Source organism: Cetorhinus maximus, unplaced genomic scaffold, assembly GCF_964194155.1.
Source record: "Cetorhinus maximus unplaced genomic scaffold, sCetMax3.hap1.1 HAP1_SCAFFOLD_502, whole genome shotgun sequence".
Lineage (NCBI taxonomy): Eukaryota > Metazoa > Chordata > Chondrichthyes > Lamniformes > Cetorhinidae > Cetorhinus > Cetorhinus maximus.
In genome coordinates this window covers 251,139-276,653 of record NW_027596444.1, presented here as the reverse complement: position 1 = coordinate 276,653, position 25,515 = coordinate 251,139, and the positions used below count along the sequence as shown (strand labels likewise).

General features: G+C 43.2%; 1 protein-coding gene across 1 annotated transcript in view; it reads left to right on the top strand.

Annotated features, from left to right (window-relative positions):
- Positions 1–3,761: 3,761 nt before the first annotated feature.
- chmp4ba (charged multivesicular body protein 4Ba) overlaps positions 3,762–25,515 on the top strand; it is a 41,931-nt gene continuing 20,177 nt past the window's right edge. Inside the window, exon 1 of the mRNA XM_078535513.1 lies at positions 3,762–4,078. Coding sequence (XP_078391639.1) covers positions 3,895–4,078 — 184 coding nt within the window. The 5' untranslated portion in view covers positions 3,762–3,894. The remainder of the gene's footprint in view (positions 4,079–25,515) is intronic.

Here is a 25,515-nt window from a genome sequence, read left to right as displayed (position 1 = left end):
AAGGAAAGACTTGCATTTCTATAGCACCTCCCCACTACCTCAGGATGTCCCAAAGCACCTTGTAGCCGATGAAGTACTTTTTGAAGTGTAGTCACTTTCCTGATCACAGCGAGCTCCCACAAACAGCAATGTGATAATGACCAGTTTGCTTTTGTGATGTTGAATGGAGGGATAAATATTGTCCCAGACACTAGGGAGAACACCCCTGCTTTTTGAAATAGTGCTCTGGGATCCTTTACATCCACCTGAGCGGGCTGCTGGGGCTTTGGTTTAACTTCTCATTGGAAAGACAGAACCCTGACAGTGAAGCACTCCCTCAGTACTGCACTGGCAGCTCTGCCTAGATCTTTGTGCTTAAGTCTCTGGAATGGGACTGAAGCCAAACCTCCAAACTCTTGACAAAAGTGTGACCGACTGAGGAGTGGCTGATATGGGGGGAGGGCAAGGCCTAAGAGGGATTTGAACGCAATTGTGAAACTTCGTAATTTGAGAGTGGCCTAGAAGCTAGTGCAGCTGAGCAAAAGCTTGGTGCAAGGCAGTGGGCAGATACAGGTACAGAGTTTTGGATGAGTTCAAGTTTACAGGGGCTGGAAGACGGAAGGCTGGCCAGAAATACATTAGAATAGCTGAGTCCTGCAGGGAGCAGGGGCATAGATGAGGGTTTCTGCAGCAGAAACAATTAGGGAAGGACAGGTACAAGAGATATGGAGGTGGGAAATAGGCACTGTTACTGAAAAGCTCAACTTGAGGTCAAAAAGGACAGGAAAGTGACAAGCTAGGTTCAGCCTGAGACAGCAGCCAGGGCAAGGGATGGATACGGAAGGGGGCAGGGCCCAGTATTTGGAAGAAAGTTTTCTTCATCTAATAACTGGAGGATGGCTCTGCAATGTGACAAGTCGAAGGCAATAAAGGGGCTGAGAGAGAAATGTGATGTAGAACTGAGTGGAGAGAGAATCTGACATGTTTTTGAATGACGGGTGAGTGGACAAGTACAAAAAAAAAATGAGAGTCTATTGGAACGTTGTCCTTGGTGGGTTGGGATACAAAGGGGAAGAAATTATGCTTCAGTTTGACAGAACTGTCATCAGACTTTATCTGGAGCACTGCCTTCTGATTTGGACACCACACATCAGGAAGAATGTATTGAGCTTGGAGAGGGGTGTAGTACAGATTCACCAGAATGATACTTGTGTTTAAAAGGCTAAGTTATGAGGGAAAATTTCATGAATTATGTTTGTGTTCCCTTGAGTTTGGAAAGTTCAAAGGTAATTTAACTTCAATATCGCCGAGAAGAAAGATGTTGACAAAGCTTTTTCTCTTGTACCCATTAGGACAAATGCAAGAATGCCAAATTTTAAACTATCAGAACAATTTGTACTACAGGAGTAATTGACTAAAGTGTTGAAAATGATAAAAGGAGTGAATGATCACAAATCCCCGAAGGCAGCAGAACAGGTCGACGAGGTTGTTAAGAAGACATATGGAATCCTTTCCTTTGTTTAGTCAAGGTATAGAATATAAGAGCCAGGGAGGTTATGCTGGAACTATATAAAACATTAGATAGGCACAACTTGAGTACTGTTCTTGTGTGCAGTTCTGTTCACCTCATTACAGAAAGGATGTAATTGCATTCGAGAGGGTACAGAGGAGGTTTACGAGGATGTTTCCAGGACTAGAAAATTGTAACCATGAGGAAATATTGGATTGGCTGGGGTTGTTCTCCTTGGAACAGAGGAGGCTGAGGGGAGATTTGATTGAGATGTACAAAATTGTGAGGGGTCTGGGATATGGTGGATGAGGAGGGCTCAATTACCTTAACACAATGGTCAGTGACTGGGGGCATTGATTTAAAGTGATTGGTAGAAGGACTAGAGGGAAGGTGAGGAAAACGATTTTCACCCAGAGGGTGGTTGGGGTCTGGAACTCACTGCCTGTAAAGGTCACCGAGGCAGAAACCCTCAGCTAATTTAAAAGGTGTCTGGGTATGCTCCCCAAGTGCTGTGACCTGCAGGCTATCGGCCAAATGCTGGAAAGTGGGATTAGGCTGGGTGGCTTGTTTCTTGGCCGGGACAAACACAATGGGCCACGGGACCACCCTGTGCTGTAACCTTTCTATGCTTAGGCACAGTAAACACGGAGAAATTACTTCCTCTGAGGGGAATCCAGAATAAGTGCGCACAGCCTTGAATTTAAAACTAGACTATACAGGATTGAAGTCAGGAAGCAACTTTTTAAGGGGTGGTTGAAATCTTTCTATTGAATTGCATCCACATACAATAAACGAGGAGTGCAGTGGCAGTTATTACATGGCAGGCATGGCATTTGTTTTGCACGAATCTCTCATCTTGCTAAAAGGCTTCTTAATTTTATGTCCTACTCTTTAATGCTTGACTGAGCTGGTAGCCACCTTGCTACTGGGTTATAATAGTGGGTACAAGCCCAATACCACTGCTACAAGGCTGCAATCTTAAAATGATGCACCAGTACAGTACTGAGGGGAATGCCTCACGGTCAGAGGTGCTGTTCTTCAGATGAGGTGTAAGTGAGGTTCTTTGCCTTTCTGCTTGGCTGAATGATGAAGCAGTCATGGTAAGATCAATAGAGTTTATATTCTGTGAGGATGGGATCACATCTACTGGAGGCAATCTTAATGCAGACCTATTTTTCATGCAATATCCTTTTAAAGTTGATAACTTTTACAAATGTACTTAATTACTTTTTAAAGAACTTTCTTATTCAAAGGGCAGCTGTAGTTTGGAATAATTTGGCTAATTATATGGTTGTATTTTTGATTAGGAGAGTTGGATTACTATAGGTTTAGAAACTTGGGATTTCACAGCGTTTCCATTTTCATAACACTTAACATAGCGAAATATCACAAGGCACTTGTAGGGCTGAAGGAGGGTTTATTTGTTTATTCGTTCATGGGATATGGGTGTTGCTGGCAAGGCCAGCATTTATTGACCAGCCTTAAATGCCCTTGTGAAGGTGGTGGTGAGTCACCTTTATGAACCACTGCAGTCCATGTAGTGTAGGTACACCCACAGCACTGTTAGGAAGAGAGTTCCAGGATTTTGACCTAGCGACAGGGAAGGAACGGTGCTGTATTTCCAAGTCAGGATGGTCTGTGGTTTGGAGGGGAACTTGCACGTGGCGGTGGTGTTCCCATGTGTCTGCCGCCCTTGTCCTTTTAGGTTGGGATGTCCTGTGGTGGGGAAAGGCACTATAGAAATGCAAGTCTTTTCTTTATTTTGCTCTACCATCACTGTGCTTCCACCCAGCACACCCCACCCCTGCCACCCACCCATTCTTTCACCATTTCCTTGAAGAGAATATTTTCTGGCGCATGGTCAACAGGAGGAGGTGCAGCGTCCATCTCTTTAAGACACAATGGCATCATTGTGTGTCATGGACGTACCGTGGTGATGGGCTTGAGGGACAGAATGACCATGGGGCTGGCGTATGATGGATGCCAACTTCCTGGGGCATGCAAGAGGTCTTCTGGTTTATTTACAGGGATAAATTTCTATCTTTCTCAGGAGAATTTTAGGGAGCACCAAGGAGTGAATAAAGTTCCGATTTCAGACACGTTCTGCAGTTTTGGAGGGGGGAAACTCTGCCTGGGAACAAGGTGCTGGGCAGAATTGCCTTTAAGGGAATACTTGTCGGCGGGCGATCAACAGCCGGGGGCGCCCCGCCCCTTTAAGGCGCCCCGCCCCTTTAAGACGCCGCGGCGTCATTGCGTCACGGGTCACGCGCCCTGGTGACGGGGCCGTGCGTGCTCTGGGCCGAGCGAGAGGAGGCGCCGGGTAGAGAGAGAGAGAGAGAGAGGCGAGCGGGGCCGCCGGGGGCCGGAGCACCGCGGGCAGGAGGACAGTGCGAGCCGCGGGCACGATGAGTGTGTTCGGGAAACTGTTCGGCAGCTCGGCCAAGGCCGGCAAAGGGCCGACTCCGCAGGAGGCCATCCAGAAGCTGCGGGAGACGGAGGAGATGCTGACAAAGAAGCAGGAATTCCTGGAGAAAAAGATCGACCAGGAGCTGCTCACAGCCAAGAAACACGGCACCAAAAACAAGAGAGGTACAGACACAGAGAGAGAGAGAGAGAGAGAACACACACAATTCATCACCCAAAACCTGAATACAGCCCCCCCCCCCCCCCCCGCCAAAAACCCAGTGATGTACCCCCCCCAAAACCCAGTGGGATCCCCCCCTCCCCCCCAAAACCCAGTGGGATCCCCCCCTCCCCCCCCAAAACCCAGTGGGGTGTCACTCCCCCCCCCCCCCCCCTCCAAAACCCAGTGGGGTGTCACTCCCCCCCCCCCCCCCCCCAAAACCCAGTGGGGTGTCACTCCCCCCCTCCCCCCCCAAAACCCAGTGGGGTGTCACTCCCCCCCCCCCCCTCCAAAACCCAGTGGGGTGTCACTCCCCCCCCCCACCAAAACCCAGTGGGGTGTCACTCCCCCCCCCCCCCCTCAAAACCCAGTGGGGTGTCACTCCCCCCCCCCAAAACCCAGTGGGGTGTCACACCCCCCCCCCCAAAACCCAGTGGGGCGTCACTCCCCCCCCCAAAACCCAGTGGGGTGTCCCCCCCAAAAACCCAGTGGGGTGCCGCTCCCCCCAAAACCCACCAGGGTGTCACCTTAAAACCAAGTGAGATGTCACCCTAAAACTTACCGAGTATCACCCTAAAACGCGGCAAGATGTCACCCTAAAACTGAGCGGGGTGTTTCTTCCACACCCCTCAAAAAAAACCTGAGTGGGGTGTTCCCCCTGTTCCCACCCCAACTGAGTGGAATGTCGCCCTTTAACTGAACAAGGTGTCATCCTCAAACCGTGTAGGTGTATAAACAGAATGTGTAATTAGCCAACTAAAATAATATAATCAACCAACTAAAAGAGATACCATCAACATAAAGAAGGATGATGTCATCAACATAAAGAAGGATGATGTCATCAACATAAAGAAGGATGATGTCATCAACATAAAGAAGGATGATGTATAAGAAGAACATTTAACCTAGCAAATGTTAAATAAAACTCAAATAAAATGACCCATTAAAATAATTAAAATGAAAGCTTTTTTAAAGAAACTTAAATCTGTAATTAAAACTACTCAAATTTTAATTAATTTGAAATTGTATGCAAAACAAAACTCATTGACATAAAACAGTTGCAATTTGAACTGAAGTTGTGATATTTGGGATAGCGAATCATGCTAAACTGTGTCTCCTTTATCAAAAAAAAAAGAACGCATGGAGGGAGAGAAAAGGCCATTTGAGCCATTCCATTCACAGTCCCTGTGTAATTTATTTGCTCAATTTTGCCTGGCACAAAACTATAGATGATGTCTGAAATTGGAACTTTATTTGTCTCCTTGGTATTCCCTAAAATTCCCCTGGAAAAGACAAGCTTATCCCTATAAATAATCCAGGAGAATCCCTCTTGAATGTTCCAGGAAGATGTCATACATCACACTCCAATCCCATTGCCATTCCATTTGGTCATGGCAGATCTGTACCTCGACACCATTTGCCCATCTTAGCTCCATATCCCTTGATATCCTTAACCAACAACATTTAATCAGCCTGGGATCTTGCAAATATCCATGGATCCACAGATTTTGACCATAATCCTTGGCTCCAGGTATTTTTTTTAAACAAAATGATGTTTTAACCTCACAAGCAATGGTCTCCAAATTAATCATGTGCATTAGCAGCTGCAGCCCTCCATCCATTTGACACAGTAAATGGAAATAAGACAAAGGAGCACTCTGGATGGGCTCAGTACCCTGGCTGTTTCAGGACTCTATTAATGTAGGGTGGCATAAGAATTTGTTAGGTTCCTAGATGACTGTGTAATACCAACACACTGCGGGGAACCACACCCATCCCTTCGAGACAAAAGTTTTGCAAAAAACAATACACTTCAGTTTTAGCACTGGATTATTTTATTTTTCTTGCGGACAGACCGCAGACAAACGCAAACTGGGCGACCGTTTTGCGGAACACCTGTGGTCTGTCCGCAAGAAAGACCCAAACCTCCCTGTCGCTTGCCATTTTAACACTCCACCCTGTTCTCTTGCCCACATGTCTGTCCTTGGCTTGCTGCATTGTTCCAGTGAAGCCCAACGCAAACTGGAGGAACAGCACCTCATCTTCCGACTAGGCACTTTACAGCCTTCCGGGCTGAATATTGAATTCAACAACTTTAGATCTTAAACTCCCCCTCCCCCCATCCCAACCCCGTTTCCTCCCCCCACCCCCGCTTTTTTTTTTCAATAATTTATATAGATTCTTCTTTCCCCACCTATTTCCATTATTTTTAAATCTAAAACTAAAACCTTGTTAGTCTTTCCACCCCACCCCCACTAGAGCTGTACTTTGAATATCCTGTCTTCCATTCTTAATTAGCACTTTTCTTAGACAAATATCACCTATGCTTCAGTTCTGCCGAAGGGCCATGAAGGCTCGAAACGTTAACTGATTTCTTCTCTGCCGATGCTGCCAGACCTGCTGAGTTTTTCCAGGTAATTCTGTTTTTGTCCAGACTACAAGTTGGGCGGGTTTGCACCACCAGTGTCCTTATATACAGCTGCTTCTATCAAACCTGCTCATTTGAAGTGACGTTTACTCCTTTCTAATTTGGTGGGGGGAGTAAAACTGCCCTACTCTTTAACCCAAAGTAAACACAACCACGCCAGATAAAGTGAGTTTGCAAACTGTCATGTGAATCCCACTCCTAACCTCCTCCCTCACATTAGTAACCTCTGGAGCTGTGTTCTGGGATGAATTGGCCTGTTTCCGGTGAAGTGTTATTCTGTGTTTTCTTGGAAGAGCTACAAAGCTGAGTGGTTAAGAGCCGAATTGTGATGTCTTTTCTCTCGATGCAGATGGCTGATGAGAATGGTTCGTCTTCCCCTGTGGTCAGTCTCTTACTCTTTTTTTTAAAAAAACACAGGGAACTCTGGGTTGGATGAGTGCACCTTTTGTGCATCTTTGAATTGTAGAAGTGTCGAACCAATGTCATGGAGGTATTTGCAGATAAAAGCAAACTACTGCGGATGCTGGAAATCCAAAATAAAAACAGAAAATGCTGGAAAAACTCAGCTGGTCTGGCAGCATCTATGGAGAGAGAGACAGAGTTAACATTTTGAGTCTGTTTGCAGGGCTCTGAAGAAGAGTCATACGGACTCGAAACGTTAACTCTGTTTCTCTCTCCACAGATGCTGCCAGACCTGCTGAGTTTTTCAAGCACTTTCTGTTTTTATCATGGAGGTACACTTCCTGTTGGAGGCATAGAGACCCATCTTTTTGTTGTCTTCCCTCTGAATTATTTTACAGTGGACGTAAAAGATCAGACAGTGCTACTCGAAGAAAGAAAGCAAAGTTTATCCAATGTCCCGGCCAACATGGATCCCTCAACAACACCGTTTATATTAAAAAAAAACAGATGAACTAGTTGTTTATCTCATTATTACATGTGGGAATGTGTGTGAAATTGGCTGCTGCATTTCCTATATAATGGTGATTACTTCCCAATTAATGGAATCCTGTTTTTATGTTAGGAAACAAATTGATTTACCATGTTCAAACCCCGTTCTTCCCTTTGAGGGGATATAAGAAATCGGAACAGGAGGGGGCTATTTGTCCCTTGGCCCCTGCTTCACCATCCAAAAAGATCATGGTTGTCTACTTTAACTCCACGTTCCTGCACTATCCCCATATCTTTTGATCCCCTTAATGTCTAATAATATTTTGATCTCAGTCTTGAATATACTCAATGACTTAGCATCCACAACTCACAGGGGTAGAGAATTCCAAACATGCACAAGCAGCTGAATGATTTTAAAGTTAATTGTAAAAATTCACACCCTTGTTTTCAAATCTTTTCATGGCCTCACCCCCTCCTCTCTCTGCAACCTCCAACAACCGTTCAAGATCTCTGCACTCCTCTAATTCTGTCTCGAGTGGTTTGGTACAACTGAATGACTTGCTAGGCCATTTCAGAGGGCAGTTAAGAGTGAGCTGCATTGCTGTGGGTCTGGAGTCACATGTAAGCTTGACCAGGTAAGGACAGCAGATTTCCTTCCCTAAAAGGCATTAGTGAACCAGATGGGTTTTTACTACGATCCAATGGTTTCATGATCACCATTACTGAGACTAGCTTTCAATTGCAGATTTATTAATTAATTCAATTTAAATTCCACCAGCTGCCGTGGTGGGATTTGAACCCATGTCCCCAGAGCATTAACCTGGGCCCCTGGATTAATTACTAGTCATGTCACATTACCACTACTCCACTATCCCTGATTTTAATTGATTCACCACCGGTGGCTGTACTGCCGATGCCCTAAGTTTTGGAATTCCCTCCCTAAGCCCCTCTGTGATTCCACCTCTCCCTCCTCCTTTGATGTTCCTTAAAACCATCTTCACTTGTTATAATAGCTCCTTATGTGGCTCAGTGTCAAATTTTGTTTGGCCCTGTGAAGTGCCTTTTTACTACATTGCAGGCATAGGTGCTGTATAAATGCAAGTTAGTTTAGGAATGAAAAGGGAGAGAGGGAACAGTGCCTGCTGTCTGTTTGTAACACATATGGCTGGTCTACAGCCTGTAATAATTCTGTGGGTTACTGGTGTATACTTTCCATATGTCCAGGAACTGTATGAATCGTCATCTTTGTGCTACGCATTATCTAACAAAAATCTTTTAAAGTAAGCATAAGACTTAACAAACCTAGCGTAACCTCAAATAAAAACAAAAAATGCTGGAAAAACTCAGCAGGTCTAGCAGCATCTGTGCTCTGAAGAAGAGTTAATGTTTTGAGTCCACATGACTTCTGAGCACAGATGTTGTCAGACCTGCTGAGTTTTTCCAGCATTTTCTGTTTTTTTTTTTGGATTTCCAGTATCTGCTGTATTTTGCTTTTATACCCGTGTAACCTCAACCTGAAATGAGTTTATTTTTCACTGCGAAATCTGCACCTATGTTTTCCCTCTTCTCTATGATCTGTTTTGATGTAAATGACTGATGCCTCCTCGATAATGGAAAGGAGATGGCTGCATTTCAATAGTGGAACAGCCCTTTCTGTAATCAAACAGCCAGCCTTGTGAGCCAATGGGGTTTGCACAGGTGCTGTAAGGGTGAATTCCAGTATTACTTGCCTGGAATAGTGGACATTGGAATCTATTTATGACTGGATCCCATTGTTCAAATGCAGCCAATGATTTCAGTTTTGCCTATCATGTGGTGGCACAGGAAGTAATGTTTGAACTTGACTAGAAACCTTTGCTTACACGTACACTGTGGGTGCTTGGGTTTTCCAGAGGCCTCTCTTTAAAAAGGGAATGCTTCTGGGGAAATGCAACATACAGCCTCTGTGACACACTGTCTTGGTTCTCTTGGCTGCTCAAAGTGACAAAGACGTCCAGGTTAATCGCACTTGTGTTATTTTCAAACCTATGAATAGACGTATACAGTTGTCTCAGTGATGATCTCATGCCTTTGCCAGTTCCAGACTTGGTTGTCCCAGTGCTCCCCAAGCCAGAACTCAGACCTCCAAACTCTGCTCCCTTTCCCACACAGGTCCCACTCACCTATTGCCTCAGACCTTGCTGAACTATTTTGGCTCTTGGTTCCACCTTCACCCACCATCAGCAGCCATGCCTCACTCACCGCCTTGGCCCTTTACCATGAGCTCGTCAGCTTTCTCCCTTCATCTCTACACCTCAATCTCTTCCTTTAACACGCTCCTTAAACCATATCTCACTGATCAAACTTTTGATCACCCCTCCTAATGGCTGCTTCATTGGCTTGGCATTGATTTTTTAATGTAAGATGTTTAGACTGAAGCATTGCCTCAGAATATTAAATAATAAAAAAAAACAGGCTAGTGACTTTGCCCCAGTAATATTGGGCATATATGTCATGTTGAAACGCAGAGTAATGACTCTGCAGTCTTGGCATAATACGTACTTTTCCAACCTCATAAACTCTGTTTACTGAGTGCTTTTCAAGTGTTTGTAAGGCATACTTAGAGCTATTTGTGTTTTGAAAGGAATTGAATGGTAGGGTCTTTTATGTTCTTGTGTCTAGATCTAGATATCTTGGGGAGTAGAGATCAATAGGACCTTTATATAACAATTCATTATATACATAAAACCAAATAAGTGACCAACTTGAGGTGAAAGCCAAGTTAATATTGTTAAGAGTAAAGTTGGATGATGCCCCTAATTTTGCTGCCAGTTTGAGTGGGCAGTGTTCTGTTTACATTATAATTGCTGATGTTAGAGCTAAGTAAAATATAAATTCAAAACTCCTAATTCTGTTGCCAGTTTCAGTGGACGGTGTTCTGTTTACAGCAAGTAGTGAATGAATGTTAGTCTGACAAATGAATAATGAATCCATCTTCAGATAAGTGTTCTGTATGTGTGTAAACTGAACCTCAGTTTATTTTAAAAAGTTGTTTACCTCATTAGTGACTCTGTCTCCACGCTACATCTAAGCCAGTACTCAGTTAAATACCATATGGGTATTAACCAAGCATGTTCCAATTTGCTTGTTTATCACTTGGGTGGGCCTTCCATTTTGACCCCAGCATCAAAAGAACAGGAACTAAATCCTTAGTGGAGAAACTGGTGGCTTTAGCATTTATCACGCATCGACACATACATCGAGACTGTCTCTATGTGCATTGAACCCTGAACCTGATCTCTCTCCTCTGCCAGAATAAAAAAAAACTTAAACACAGACTGTATTTATACTTAGGCAGAGTCACCATATGACTAAACACCATATGACCAAACCGTGCTGGCTAAACAAAGTCAGGTTTTAAGGTGGTCATGGTTGACAAACCTTTTGAGTTTTTTTGAGGATGTAACTAGCAAGAAAGATGAAGGGGAACTAGTGGATTTGTTATAATATATTTGGATTTTCAAAAGGCATTCGATAAGGTGCCACACAACAGGTTGTTACATAAGATTAAGGTTCATGTGATTGGCAGTGTAATGCATTAGCAAGAATTGAAACGAAAACGAAAATGCTTGAAAAACTCATCAGGCCTGGCAGTATCTGTGGAGAGAGAAACAGAGTTAACATTTCGAGTCCGTATGACCTTTCTTCAGATTTCCAGCATCCGCAGTATTTTGCTTTTATCTTAGCAAGCATTGAAGGTTGGTTAATGGCCTGAAAACAGAGAGTAGGGATAATTGGGTAATTTCCAGGATAGCAGGTTGTACTTAGCAATGTGTTGCAAAGATCAGTGCTTGGACCTCAGCTATTTACAATGACTTGGATAAGAGGACCATATATCCAATATACCCAAGTTTGTTTATGATAAATACAAAGCTAGGTGGGAAAGTAAACTATGAAGAGGTTGCAGAGAGTTGTAGACTGGTTAAGTGATTGGACAATAAAGTGGTAGATGGAATATAATGTGGGGAAATGTGAAATCATTCAAAAGGAGAATTTTTTTTAAAAGGTGCGAGACTAGTAAATGTTAGTGCTCAGAGGGATTTGGGTGTCCTTGTACACAAAACTCACATGCAGATACAGCAAGTGATTTGGAAGGCAAATGCTATGTTGGTCTTTATTGCAAGCATGTTGGATTACAAAAATAAGGAAGTCTTGCTTTTGTGAGACCACACCTAGAGTACTGTTTATAGTTTTGGTCTCCTTGCCTAAGGAAGGCGACACATGCCCTAGAACGGTGCATTGAAAATTTACCAGATTGACTCCTAAAATGAGTGTTACGATGGGGGATAGGCCCATTCTGCTCAATATTCTCAGGAGTTTAGAAGAATGATCGGTGATCTCATCGAAACGTATATATTTCTTACGGAGCTTGACAGGGTAGGTGATGAGAGACTGTTTCCCTAGTTGGAGAGTGGATCTAGGGATCATGGCCTCAGGATAAAGGATGAACCTTTTAGGATGGAGATGAGAAGAAATTTCTTCACTTAGACAAACGGTTGTGAATCTTTAGTGTTCTCTCCTAAGGGCTGTTGATGCTCAGTCATTGAGTATATTCGAAACTAATAGATATTTTGGCACTAAGTGAATCAAGCCATGTGGGAATTGGGTGGGGAAGTGAAGTTGATGTGGAAGTTCTGTCAACGTATTGAATGTGGAGTTGGTTTGAGGGGCTGTATAGCCTACTCCTGCTCCTACTTAGGTCTGCTGTTGAAGCTCGATCCTTTGTAGTTGTAGTTGGGGTTTGAGGTGATATCTGACCGTCTACTAGTACCTTAGTTTTAAAATGCACGGCCAGCATGGTAACCGACAGGTACGTTCATCTGAGTACTGTTCTCATATCCACTTAGCATAACTTGCCTCAGAAAGTTCCATATAGAACTCTAAAATAAAAGCAAAATACTGCAGAAACCTGAAGTAAGAGTCATATTGGACTCGAAACATTAACTCTTTTTCTGCCCACAGATACTGCCAGACCTGCTGAGTTTTTCCACCATTTTCTGTTTTATTCCATATAGAACCCTCCCTTGTTGAGATAGCTTGTATCAATATGACAGACTGCAGTTTGAAGTACAGGATCGTAGCTTCTTTGCTCTGTGCTGCGTGCACTGATGTCAGTGGGTGTGGATATCGAATATTCTGCTGACACTATCCTGTCTAGCCTTGTACATAAAGTACAGCATTGGGTGAGATGCTGCAAGGTAACCATAAGACAAAAGAGCAGAAATTAGGCCATTCAGCCCATCAAGTCTGCTCCGCCATTCAATCATGGCTGATAGGTTTCTCAACCCCATTCTCCCGCCTTCTCTCCATAACAAACCCAAACTGCTTAACAGATTTCCCTTTTTTTAAACTAGCCGTTAATGATTTATTTTTAGCCTTGTAGAGTGTAAAAAGAATAGAATGAAGTCATTCAGTGTTAGTGGGTGTGTTACTGAATTTGTTCCTTCATGACAACAACCTGTTGAATCACTCCTGTTACAGATAATTTCATTTGTTAATTCATGAGTATTCCTCCTACCAGTTTCTGGTTTTTTCCTGCTGCATCTAATGTTAAGGAACAATCCTGAGACTTAAATTATTTCGCCCTTGGAATCTTGTCCCTGCTGTGGCCTGTGAGTGAAGTTAAGATTTTCAAAGGACTGAACATATGTATTAACAAGCTGTCAAATCTCTCAACCTTCCATTTTGTGTATTCACCTGGTTTCCACACAATTCTCTTGAAGGTGCTGACTGTTGGGAGTTTGTGGTTGCACAAGTGGTTAAACTTGGATTCCTCTTTGAGTGGTTATTCGTCACACATGAGTTTAGACAAGGGGCATCATGCTATTTGCATCATCACTATTAGAAGATAAGGTGTATTTTTTCTTCTTCCTTTGAAGTTCCTATTAATCACTGGAAATGTGGTGTAATGAGCCACTTTTCCAAAGTGTTAGCTTGGCTGCTGTGTTTCTTCTATTATAACAGTGACCACATTTTAAACAGTACTCCATTGGCTGTGAAGGACTTTGTGGCATCCTGAGGTTGTGAAAGGCGTTATATAAATACAAGTCTACCCTTTTTATGATGGGGAGGGAGCAGATAATATTCACCCTCTCAATCTTCATTCCTAAAACAATTACAGTAAGAACTTTCATAAAGGAAACAATTGCAGAAATATCCCTGGTAGAGTTGGTTTTCTCTCTCTGTGCAGGGAAGAACATGATCATAACATTGCAATTCACCTTTTTCCGAATGAAACCGGTATTTCATGTTTGAACACAATGAAATTACCATTTTTTGTAGGAGACACAGCAGCCAATTTTACATAGCGAGGCCCCACTTAACAGCAATGACTAAATAACCAGTTACTCTGGGTCTTTAAAGCTGATAATGAGGAATAAATGTTGGTGAGGATATCAGAAAAATGCTCCTTCAAATAGCACTGTGGATTCTTTTACATCCACCTTAAAGCAATCAACAGGGAAGATAACAAAAAATTATATCTCTCTCTCTACCAGAAAATATACCTCCATGACATCTGTAGACCCTTTTACAATTCAAAAATGCATAAATGATATAATATAAAATACACACCACACACAATTATACTATTATTGATTTTTCTCATCAGATATCAGCAATGAGAAGCCATCATAACCAGTCTTCCCTCTAATTTCCCTCTGCTTTGCACAGACCATTTATTACCTGCGCGGCTACTTTAAGATACGCAGCTCTTAAAGGGGCTATTTCTTGTGTGTGGCCTGCATTTTCTCCTATGCAGGAAGTTATGAGCTGCTGTTACGTGCCATGCACCCTTGCAATTTAAAGTGAATGTTGATCACATCTGTGCTCTTAACTGCTGAACTGAAACACAAACATGCTGTGGGTCATCATCTTCCAGGCCTACACCATCACAGACCCACCAGAACAGATTAACTAATCACTCACATCATTGTTGTTTATGGGACCTTGCTGTGTGAAAATTAGATGCCATTTCCCTACAGTGCAGCAGTAATTACACCTCTTCAGAAGTGCTTTTCTGTCTGTAAAGAGACTTGTGACACTAACTTGCATTTATATAGCAGACAAAATACTGCAGACGCTGGAAAAACTCAGCAGGTCTTGCAGCATCTGTGGAAGAGAGAAACAGTTAAAATTTCAGGTCTGTGACCTTTCAGATCCCTGGGGAAAGGTCACAGACTGAAACTTAACTCTGTATCGCTCTCCATGGATACTGCCAGACCTGCTGAGTATTCCCAGCATTTTCTGCATTTATATAACACCTTTCAACCGGAAATTTATTTATTACACATTTTTGCGTTCATTTGTTTTAAATTGCTTTGCATGTAGTAGCATTCCTGATGGCAAATTCTTCTCTGTCCTTGTAGTACCTGGCGTATACAAAAACCGACTGACTGAAAGAGATCAGAATGGATTTGATTATGACCTTAAATTGCGATGTTGTCACCAAACCAATTAAGTGGCTTTAATCTTCAGTTCAGCAGAAACCAACAAGAAACTACCACTGTTCAGATGCTCTACACTCTAAAATTTAATGGCTTTTTATTCAAAAGGAGGTTGATTTAGCTAAGTTTATTCTTTCGTCAGATGTGGGTGTTGCTGTCCAAGTCAGCATTTATTGCCCATCCCTAATTGCCCTTGAGAAGGTGGTGATGAGTTGCTGCCTTGAACCGCTGCAGTCCATGTGGTGTAGGTACACCCACGGTGCTGTTAGGGAGGGAGTTCCAGGATTTTGACCCAGTGACAGTGAAGGAACGGCGATATGTTTCCAAGTCAGGATGGTGTGTGGTTTGGAAGGGAACTTGCAGGTGGTGATGTTCCTATGCATCTGCTGCCCTTATCCTTTTAGATGGTAGAGGTCATGGGTTTGGAAAGTGCCTTCAAAGCAGCCTTGGTGAGTTTTGCAGTGCATCTTATAGATGGTACACACTGCTGCTACTTGTGTGTCGGTGGTGGGAGGGAGTGAAAGTTGAAGGTGGTGGATGGGGTGCCAGTCAAGCAGGCTGCTTTGTCCTGGATGGTGTCAAGCTTCTTGAGTGTTGTTGGAGCTGTACTCATCCAGACAAGCGGGGAGCATTCCATCACACTCCTGACTTGTGCCTTGTAGATGGTGGACAGGCTTTGGGGAGTCAGGAGGTGAGTTACTTGCTGCAGAATTCCCAGCCTCTGACCTGCTCTTGTAGCCACAGTATTTATATGGCTTTTGGTTCATTGATATTTTGATGGGAGCTGTTGCCGTGGACTGAACCATAAAGGTGATAATGTGCAAGGACAAAGTGAGCGTTATTGAATTTTTGTAACCTGACTGATCAGATAAATTTACCTCCAATAAAGGAGGCCTGTGGGCTTCATTACTTGCATCTCTGCTCTGAGCAGCTTGACAATTAACCTTTGCTTTCAGACAGTGCTGCCTTCTCCATCTACAGAAGGTGCTTGGGAGGTGTCAGCTGTGGCTCAGTTCATAGCACCCTCGCCTTTGAATCAGAAGGTTGTGGGTTCATGTCCCACTCCCGGAAACCAAGAACTCGAATGTACTCGAAAGAGTTACATGCGATCTGTTGATAACTCGAAAGAGTTACAGAAGGTGCTTTGAACAGTTCATTTGAAGCAGGTGGTGTGGTTCTCCCTCATTGGCTGCACACAATCTTGTAAAAGGTCTTTGTGTTCAAGGCCCTGCAAGCCTCTGCTGTGGGGTCACATTGCCTCAAGGAGTTGACCTGGTAATTGTGCTTTTGCAGAATATAGTGGAATCCAATATATATATATACAGGGACCGAATGTAAAAGGGTGAAGGATGCTCTCCTTCCCCCACCCCCCCAAAAAAAAAATTTGAATGTAAATGTAGTTTTAAAAAGAATTTAAAAGCTTTTGTCTTTAATATAGTTGAGATTACACTTTTAAAATGTGTTATGTTAATCTCCCAAAGTTGTACCTTTCTGAATGGAGTCAACAATTGTTTAATTAAAGCACTTGTGATCCAGTTTGTCCAGTCATACACATTGGTTGGTGATTTGACATAAACAGCCCACAAGCTGGGCTTGACAATTTCCCTAGGCAGAGAGTTTGCGACCATTTTCCCACTAACAGGGATCTTCGGTCCCTATCTCAGGCAGAGCAAGTTCCAAGTTGGATGGCCTCACATTTGGTGTCGGGGTAGGTTTCAAAAGCGGGTGGATTTGCTGAAACATAAAGCCTTAATTTCATGACTCTGTTTCTTAGGTAGACAATACCATCAGTTTCTTTAATACCAGGACATTTAGTATAAAGAGTGCCACCTGTGGAGGGAGAACTTGCTTGCTGCCATTAACTGCATGCTCCTAGTATTGATGCATCTTGAGTATTGATCCATCTTGAATTTCTGCTGTGAAGTTAAGAGGGGGGAAAACTGAAGGAAAAATCAAATCATGTAATATCCTCTAACTGGCTAATGTGTCTCTGAACAACAAGTTGGGTAACTGTGTGTATTTTGAGGGAGTGGAGGATAATGGGTTGAACAAAACGCAAAGTATAATACGATGTGTTGAGCGCAAATGCTAGTATTTGCTGTCCCTGGAACAAAATCCTTCCTCTTCCACCAAGGTGGACTTGGCTCAGTTTGGTGATCTAGAAACTAAAGTGATATGTGAAATGTAAACCTCTGTAGTTATGTCAAATCAATAAAGGATCTCTTTACATAATGTGTAATGGAGTGGCAGCTCACCACCACCTCCTCAAGGGCAGTTAGAGTTGGGCAATAAATGCTGGCCTTACCAGTGACATCCATGAAGCAAATCAAAAAGAAAAGGCTGTGGATTAAACCTGTGACTTCTATGTTCTATATTCCCAGGCTCTTTCATTGGTGTTTGACAGTGTAGTTGTTATGGGACTGGACTAATAATCGAGAGTCCTGGACGGGGAATGCAGAGAATGAAAGCTTGAATCCCATTGTGGCAGTTTGAGAAATCCAGTTCATTGTTTAAAAAAGGGTTGGGGTCAGTGAAAGTGATCTTGACGCTATCAGATTGTTGTAAAAAATCTGACTTGTTCACTAATGGCAGGTGGTGAAGGAAAGCTGCTGTTCCTTTCCACAGCATCGTGAGAGGGAAGGAGGGACATCCTCGGGGTTCTCCCCTGCCTCTGGCTGCTTCAGCGCAGTATTGGTCAAGACTCAGTGTCAGCTTTTCCCACTGTCGACACAGAAGGTGCAAAGAGCTGAAAGGGAGAAATAGATTGGAATCTTTCCGTTCTGGGAATATTGGAACATGGAGTTGGGGATGCCTGTTGATGTGAGGAGTAAAGTCAGGGTTCAGCCTTTAAGATCTTGACAGCATCGCGTGCATATTAGGACAGTTGACCAAAAGCTTAGTTAAGGAGGCAGATTTTAAGGAGAGGTTTAAAAGGAAGTAAAGACGGAGCAGTTTATGGAGGGACTTTCAGAGCTTGGGGCTGAGGCAACTGAAAGCATGGCTGCCGGCAGTGAAATGATGAAAATCGAGGACGTGGCCAGTATTCCATAAACCATATGATATACCCAGTAATGGTTGCCTGCAAATGAATTGCTGACCAAAATTGTTCAACGGCTTGAAGAGTTCTGAACAGGAATTTTGAAGGCGCTCTCCCTTTTGCAATTCAATAATTTTATGCTAATGTGGTGTAAATTTGATCAATGGCTCTTTTCAAGTCGTGAAGTGGTAATTGTTGCATTGTAGAATTGGGCAGCATTATTTATGCAGGAAGCATTTAGTTCCAAAAGTGCAGCTTTGGACATAAACCATAGAGAGCTATGACTGCAAACCTCCACAATTACAAAACTGACATCCATAGGCATGCACCTTAAAGATAACCATGTTACATAGTTAAAATGAGATCCAGTCTTGACATTAATAGATGCCAAAGTTATTGATGTTAAGCCAGATTGTTATGCTCATTAAAGAGGGCCTACATTGCTGTGCGCTGTCTGCTTTTTAAACAGAGAAATCTGATGTATATTCCTCTAAATTGGATTTGCTCACCTTTTTTTTTTCTCCTGGCCTGAATCCCAAGCATTGCCTTCTAGGTGGGCAACCTATTAACACGTTTCATCACAGTGCTTTGGGAGCAGCTCAGTGCCACTGACTCCCTTGGTGGCGACAGCTTGGCTTTGATCTTGGCACCATGGGCAGCTGCAGATGGAGGTCAGAGTATTCTGCACATGAGCTATATGCGTGTGAACAGGTGGCGAGTTCTGTTAAGAGGAAGTCTGTTTATAATGGAGCCCTTTCACCAGTTCGGCAGATGCCTCCAAGTGAAATTTTAGAATTATAGAGCGAGAAATTGGGATTGTATGTGCCTGTTTTATTGGACACCGTGGATGCCCTTGGAACTCCAAAGTGGAGTCCACAGCCTGCATGCACTCACGTGGTGAATTGCACAGGATGCCATATTGGTAAGGGCATTAGCACACGCAGTGACGGTCCACTGGAAGTGTGCAGAACAGGCAGATCATGGCATCAATCAGCATACAACACTGATTTGACGCCAGCCTCACCATTTTGGAGCTCGCTCCAGCTGTCGCCATCACCTAACCTAGCACAGCTGCGCACCACTGAGAGTGGCAGAAGGAATAGCCAGGCGGGGAGGCTTAATTTAGGGAGGCAGTCTCATCATCCCTCAGCCAGGTTTCTAACAAGCCATGATGTTGATGCAATCGTCCAGCTTGTTGATGGCAAGGGCCATAAACTATAGAGAGCTATGACTGAATGAACATTTTGGAGGGAGATTTGGTGATAGATGGACCACTGGCAGAGTCCAAGGGATCAGCGCTGGGAAGGGTGAATGGGACAGGGAGGAGATCAGCAAGGTTAGCTCTGTGGGCAGCCTTGGCCACAAGGTTGGTGAGAGATGGGTAGTTGGATGGTGAAGTTGGGTTGTTGCAGCAATTGAGTGCCTTAATGGGCACCTTCAGGATTCGAAGAGAGGCTCAGAGAGGTGTAGGCTTATCTAAGAAGGAGCCAAACCTTGGGTGGCAGCAGGGCAGTCAGAAGGTCAGAGAACTGAAAGGTTGGGTTAGGGATTTTGGAAGGCAGAGTACCTGAGAGGAGAAATAAAAGGATAAGAGAGAGGGGCCTAGGAAAGATAAAGAGAAAAGCAAAAATGTGAAGAAAAAAGTGGAAATAGAAGTGATGGGCTTGGTGGTAACCAAAATGTGCACGTGATTGGATACAGGGAAAACTCAAGTTACATAGGTCCGGTTACTTGGCAATTATGGGAATACATAATCACGTGGTGGGATAAAGTTGACGGGGGGTGGGGTAAGAATGGAGTATTGACAAAATGTTGTCCAAGTTTGGAGGCAGGTCTGGTAAGCAAGTCAAGCCCAGAAGCTAATAATGTACATCTTTAAGCATTAACATTCAGAAATCCCCTTTGTTAAGAACATGTCAACGGAATGAAGCAACCGTTAATTTTAAATGCACAAGAAGCGTTATCGTGCTCTGCAGGTGTTGCACATAGAGGTCCTATTCCTTGCAGCAGTGAGCCCATGTCGTAGCTCTCAATGGTTACTATTCCCTTAGTGTCTTGAAGGGTTGGGCTATAAAGTTTAAATAGATTCCACTAAATAACATGAAGCTTGAGTAAACCTGAATTGTTTTTATCGATTTGGGGAAAGTGTTCCTCTCTACGGAGGATAGCTTTCCTCGTAGCTTGTTTCCTGCAATTCCTGCGAACCAGGACTATAACAACTGAAGAACCAGCACAGGGTCTGACAGCTATTTTTTTTGCCACTGGCCCTGCTATTGGTGCACTTGACAATGTAAATAACCTATTTTGCACTGGACTAGACTTTCAGTTCTCAGAACAAGCACCTGGTTTCGGAGAGCTCTGCAAAAGCTGGATATTGGGAAGGAACATTTCAGAGTCCTTTGTATATAATTAATTACTTGGATAACAAGTCATTGCACACATCAAGATCTAATAAGCTGCAGCTCCACTTAATCTGTTTCTGATTGAGGGAAGGAGATTGGTCAGGAGACAGGGAGAAAATTTTGTATACAGCCCTCGATACTGGCAGCTGGAACTTCAGTTTGACATCTCTTCGCAGGTACAGAATCTGAGATCATACAGCACTCCCTCAGCACTGTACTAATATAAAAGCCAAGATTCTTAAGTGCTCAATCCTACAGTGGGGCTTGGACCCATTAACTTAATCCCATTAAATTAATCCCTCAAGCAGAGCTTTAGAACTAAGCAGAAGCAGCTTTGGCTTTGAGGTTTTTTAATAAATTAGAACCATTTGGTAGAAGAATGGTACCTATTATCTTTACATACCAATGGTGTGTGTTAACCGAGATAAAATGCTACAGTAATGTGTGTGACCTGTTTGAGTGGGAAAAAAACAGCTAATGCACAAATGTTGTCTTGCCCTGTGTTTATTTCCAATGAAACCAACTTCCTGAAGTAATGTCTTTATGTTTTTGTCCTTTCTATCCAGTGCTTTGAATGTAACTTTCTGTAATATGGACCCCTCAAATAATTACAGCCAAATTGTTTTTTTAATTTAACAAGAATTCTCTTCTTTCCCTCCACACTGCACGTTATTGGCTGTCCTGTGCATTGGTCCATCAATGTGTTCTTACCTTTACAAATATCTGCTTTTTAATAACCTGTAACAGCAGATAGGTACTGAGGTTTACAAAGTATTGCACTGAATAGATAATTGGGTTTCTATGTGGATTGTAGCTGGCAATCATTTCTGTAAATAGGCCTTTAATGGAGCCCAACTTGTTGAACAGTTTTGAAACTCCCCTATTAAACTCACTGAGACATTCACTATGCTTGCCATTGCTCTGGTACTGCTGGTCTAAGCTAGTCTGGGTGATTGCCCTCAGTCAAGACATACTGCTGAGAATAGCTGCTAAAGTCAAACAAAGCCATGTGCTATAATTGGTCATAAAATTTTGCAGGAAATCTCTGGTAGCTGGAAAGTTTTTCTAATGTGAGAAGTGATCTAACTTGGTTCCTTTCGACCACTGAAGAGAAGAGTTATGCTCGGAGCTGTAGTATGGTCATTCAGCCCTTTGAGCCTGCTTTACTCTGCACCTCAACTACATTTACTCCAAATCCCTTGGTATCTTTACTTCACAAAGATCTACCTAGTGATCTCAGTCTTGAAAGTGCCAATTCACCTCCAGCATCACAGACTTGTGGGGAAGGGGATTATAAATTTTTACTACCCTTTGTTTGGAAAAAGAGCTTTCTGATTTCATTTTTGAATGACCTTGCTCTTGTTGCAAGTTATTTATTATATTTTCACTAAAAATTCCAAATATATTCTCTGTAAGATGTAATTTTGTTGATGTGATTTACTGCCTAGATTTGTTGTTCTAACAGGTACCCATTTCCTGGGCCTTGTATATATTATTTTCATAGAATGGCTACAGCATAGAAGGAGGCCATTTGACTTGTGCTGGCTCTGGCTCTCTGCAGCAGCAGCTCAGCTAGTCCCTTTCCCTGCAGCTCTGCAAATTGTTTCTCTTCAGATAATCATTTAATTTTGAAAGCCGCACTCGAAGGAAGTGCATTCCGAATTCTAACCACTTACTGCATGAAAAGGGTTTTCCTCATCTTGCCTTTGGATCTTCTGCCATTCACCTTAACTTGGTGTCTCCGCTCACTCTCTCTCCCCCTCCCCCCGCCCCCCACCCCCTCCATTTTGATCATTCTGCCAATGGCAACAGCTTCTCCCCATCTACTCTGACTTTTATGTTGCTATATTGTTGAAAATGTTTGCTTACAAGGATATACCATTCTCAGCCTGTTCAACCTAGATCTCATTGCTAAGAGGTGTCCCACCACCCCTAACAAATCCTATAGGCACCTACTACGTGCAATCTCATAATGTCCAATGAAACCCCCCTTCCACCTTCACCCCCACTCCATAACCACACTTGGTCAGAGTAACCCCACCTTTTATAACTAAACATCATGGCCCCCAATATATTTAGCAGCCAGGATCATGTAAACTGTGGTATAATGTGCTCAGCATCAAACCTTGTACGTGTAATGGATACTTCCTTTTCTGTGCAATTGCCTCATTTTGCAGTGAGCCATTCTTTTTTTCAGTATAAACTAGGTCAAAGAGAAGTACTCTACGTATGTATTTAAATAGGGGAAGGTGGTGGGGTGAACTGAAGACATGGAAATGTGTAATACAAAATCAGTTTCTCCAGGAGGTTAGATTCTGTTGTTGTTACTAAATGTTGTGGAGAGCTTGTATGGACCTTCGTTGACAGGCTGCAGAAAAAGTTCTTATTCCTGGAAATGTGCTGTCCTAACCCACTCTGATCAGTGGACAGTTTAAGCATCACTTTCTCCTTTTTCTCATCGATCACATCTTACAGCATCAGAGCGACCAGGCCAGGCTTTCAGTCCTTTACAGGGTTTAAACTTAACACAACAGGAGTTGCAATCCCTCTAGGCAGAACACTGTGTTTGTACCAGGGGCATGACCTGGTCCGCTTCAACATTATGAACCAATCCAACATAACCACGCAGGGTGTGAATCTTCATTGTGCTGATGAGCAGGTCACTGCTTGCTGTGTTTTGAAATGAGTATAGGTCTGAAAGCCCCAGGTTTGATCCTTTGCCTGTGCTGTTTGAGCTTGGTTGACCTCAGTGTTATGGAGGGGAAAGCGGCCAGCTAGGATTTCTGCCCACACTTGCTGCCTAAGCTCACATACTGCAAGAAACCACTGAAGTGAGATGCTAGAGAGCACACACACACACACCCCCTCCCCCCCCCTCCCCCCCTCCAATGGAACTGCATTTAGTGCCCTCAAATGAGTTGGGGCAAGCAACACAGCTTTAGGCACCACATTACCTCCCTGGGTATTGAGCAGGGGTTCTCCCTGGTGACAGCAGCTATTCATCCCTCAACATCACTATCAAAAAGATAGTCTGTGTTCTCTATCTCATTGCTGTTTGTGGGAGCTGCCTGTATGCAAATTGGCTATCACATTTCCTACATTACCACAAAGACTACACTTCTAAAGTGCTCAATGCCTGTAAAACACCTTGGGATGCCCTGCTATGTAAATTCTGACCACTTGAGTGTCGCTGATTTTTATTGCTCCACAATAGGTTGAGCTGCAGAGCCCTAAGCTCTGGAATTCCCTCTCTAAACCTCTCCACCTTGCTCTCCTCCTTTAAGATGCTCCTTCAAGCCTACCTCTGACCAGCCTTCGGTCACCTGTCCTAATATCTCCTTATGTGTCTATAAGTGTCATATTTTGTTTCCTAGTGCTCCAGTGAAATGCCTTGGGATGTTTTATGATGTTAAAGATGCTATTTAAATATGAGGTTTTTTTTTGTATGCAAATCTCCAAATGCTGAATTAACGCTCATTAGGTTAATTCTGTATTAAACAGTGGTAAATCCTCTACCCTAATTACCGTTACAAATATTTCTCACATGGCTCAGAATTGAGAACTACATGGTGCTTGTGATAGTTCATTACTGGCTCTGCAGGTTTGTCCCCTAATAAACAAAATGAGTTCTCAGCAACTTGAGGGTGACTGTAACAGTCACTTCATCTTCTGTTGTGGAAAATCTTTGGTGGGTAAAACTTTTGAAAAACACAAGGGGGTAATATTAAATTTGTGAAATGGGTCTGAGTGAAGCAGCAACCCTGTTCATATCTCTCCCGGCTTTTGTTTCCATTGAAGTCAAGTGTAAATAAAGATCAGGAGAGGTATAAAACAGGCTTCTGATTTGCTAACATCTGATTTACACCACCAAAATCAAAATTACCCCAGGGGATTTAAAATACCTTCTGTGAATGTGTGTGTACACGTGCAGTCATGCCCATATATGTAGAAAAATAATATTTATTATAACTATGTCTGCAGCTTCAAAACTGCAATTCCCAATGGAATATTAGACTACTATTTTTAAGCAAGCCCCAAAATTAATATGCAGACGCTAAGTTCTGCTTTTAAGAATTATCTGAATGTTGTGCTATGGTGTGTACTACAAAAACTAACACACTGTCACATCACGCAATAAAACTTGGTCCTGTAGATTGTGTGGCATTTGAGGATGGAGAGATAGGTGGCACTGGGAAAGAGATTGGACATTGTAGTGGGAGACTGCATTTAAAACAAAACAGCTGGCTCAAAGAGTTACAGAGTGATTGTTCTGAAAAAATGCATTTCCTATGGCTTTTATAGACCACTAAAGCTTGGCCCCTATGATTTTTGATTTGTTGTAAATCATAGTGCTGCTTTATTTTTTAAACATGTGTTTGGGGGAGACAAACAGCTGGCTGGAGGCTGCACTGCTGGTGGTAGAAGGTGCTAGAGGGACTGATGCGGAACTGGCAATAATCCAGAATTGGAAGAGGGAGACTTAGAGCGGCATGTGAGGCTGGGAGAAAGATGCAGTGATATAGTTGAGCAAGGTAGGAAGGGGATTTGTAGAGAAGGAGCAAAATTTTAAAATCTGTGGTGTGGAATGGGGATGAGAGCTGAGCATCGGGGATGGGGCTGGTGGTGTGTGAACAGAATAAAAGCGGGATAAAAGAATAAATTCGGGATAAATTGAGAGTTTTTCTTTAGAGTGTGGGGCTTGAAAGACCAGTGAAGAGGGCATTGGAAAAGTTGAATCTGGAGGTGGCAATGGCATTGATATGGTTTTTGTAGCAGTGAGGGTGAAGTAGATACAGAGGCAAGCAATATTTAGGTAATTAAATCAGGCATCCTTGGTGATGGACCCTGGTGGATTTTCAGGTTTGACTCAGGGTTGAGTAGGATCCTTGAGATTGCGTAAGAGTAGGTTAAAGTTGAATAGTTGTTCAGAGAGGGAGTGGGGGCTGAGTTTCTGGGCAGGGCCTGTGCAGATGACTTTGATCTTAGCAATGTTGAAATGCCAGTAGTTATGTGGCTGATTCATTATCCGATGATTCAAGAAAGGTCAAAGGAATTGCAGAGGGCACCTCCATTTTGGAGATATCTGCGAGACCCGTGCAACTAGTGCCAGATGTGAGGATGGTGAAGCCAAGGAGGGATCTCAGAGAAGTTGGTTTATAGC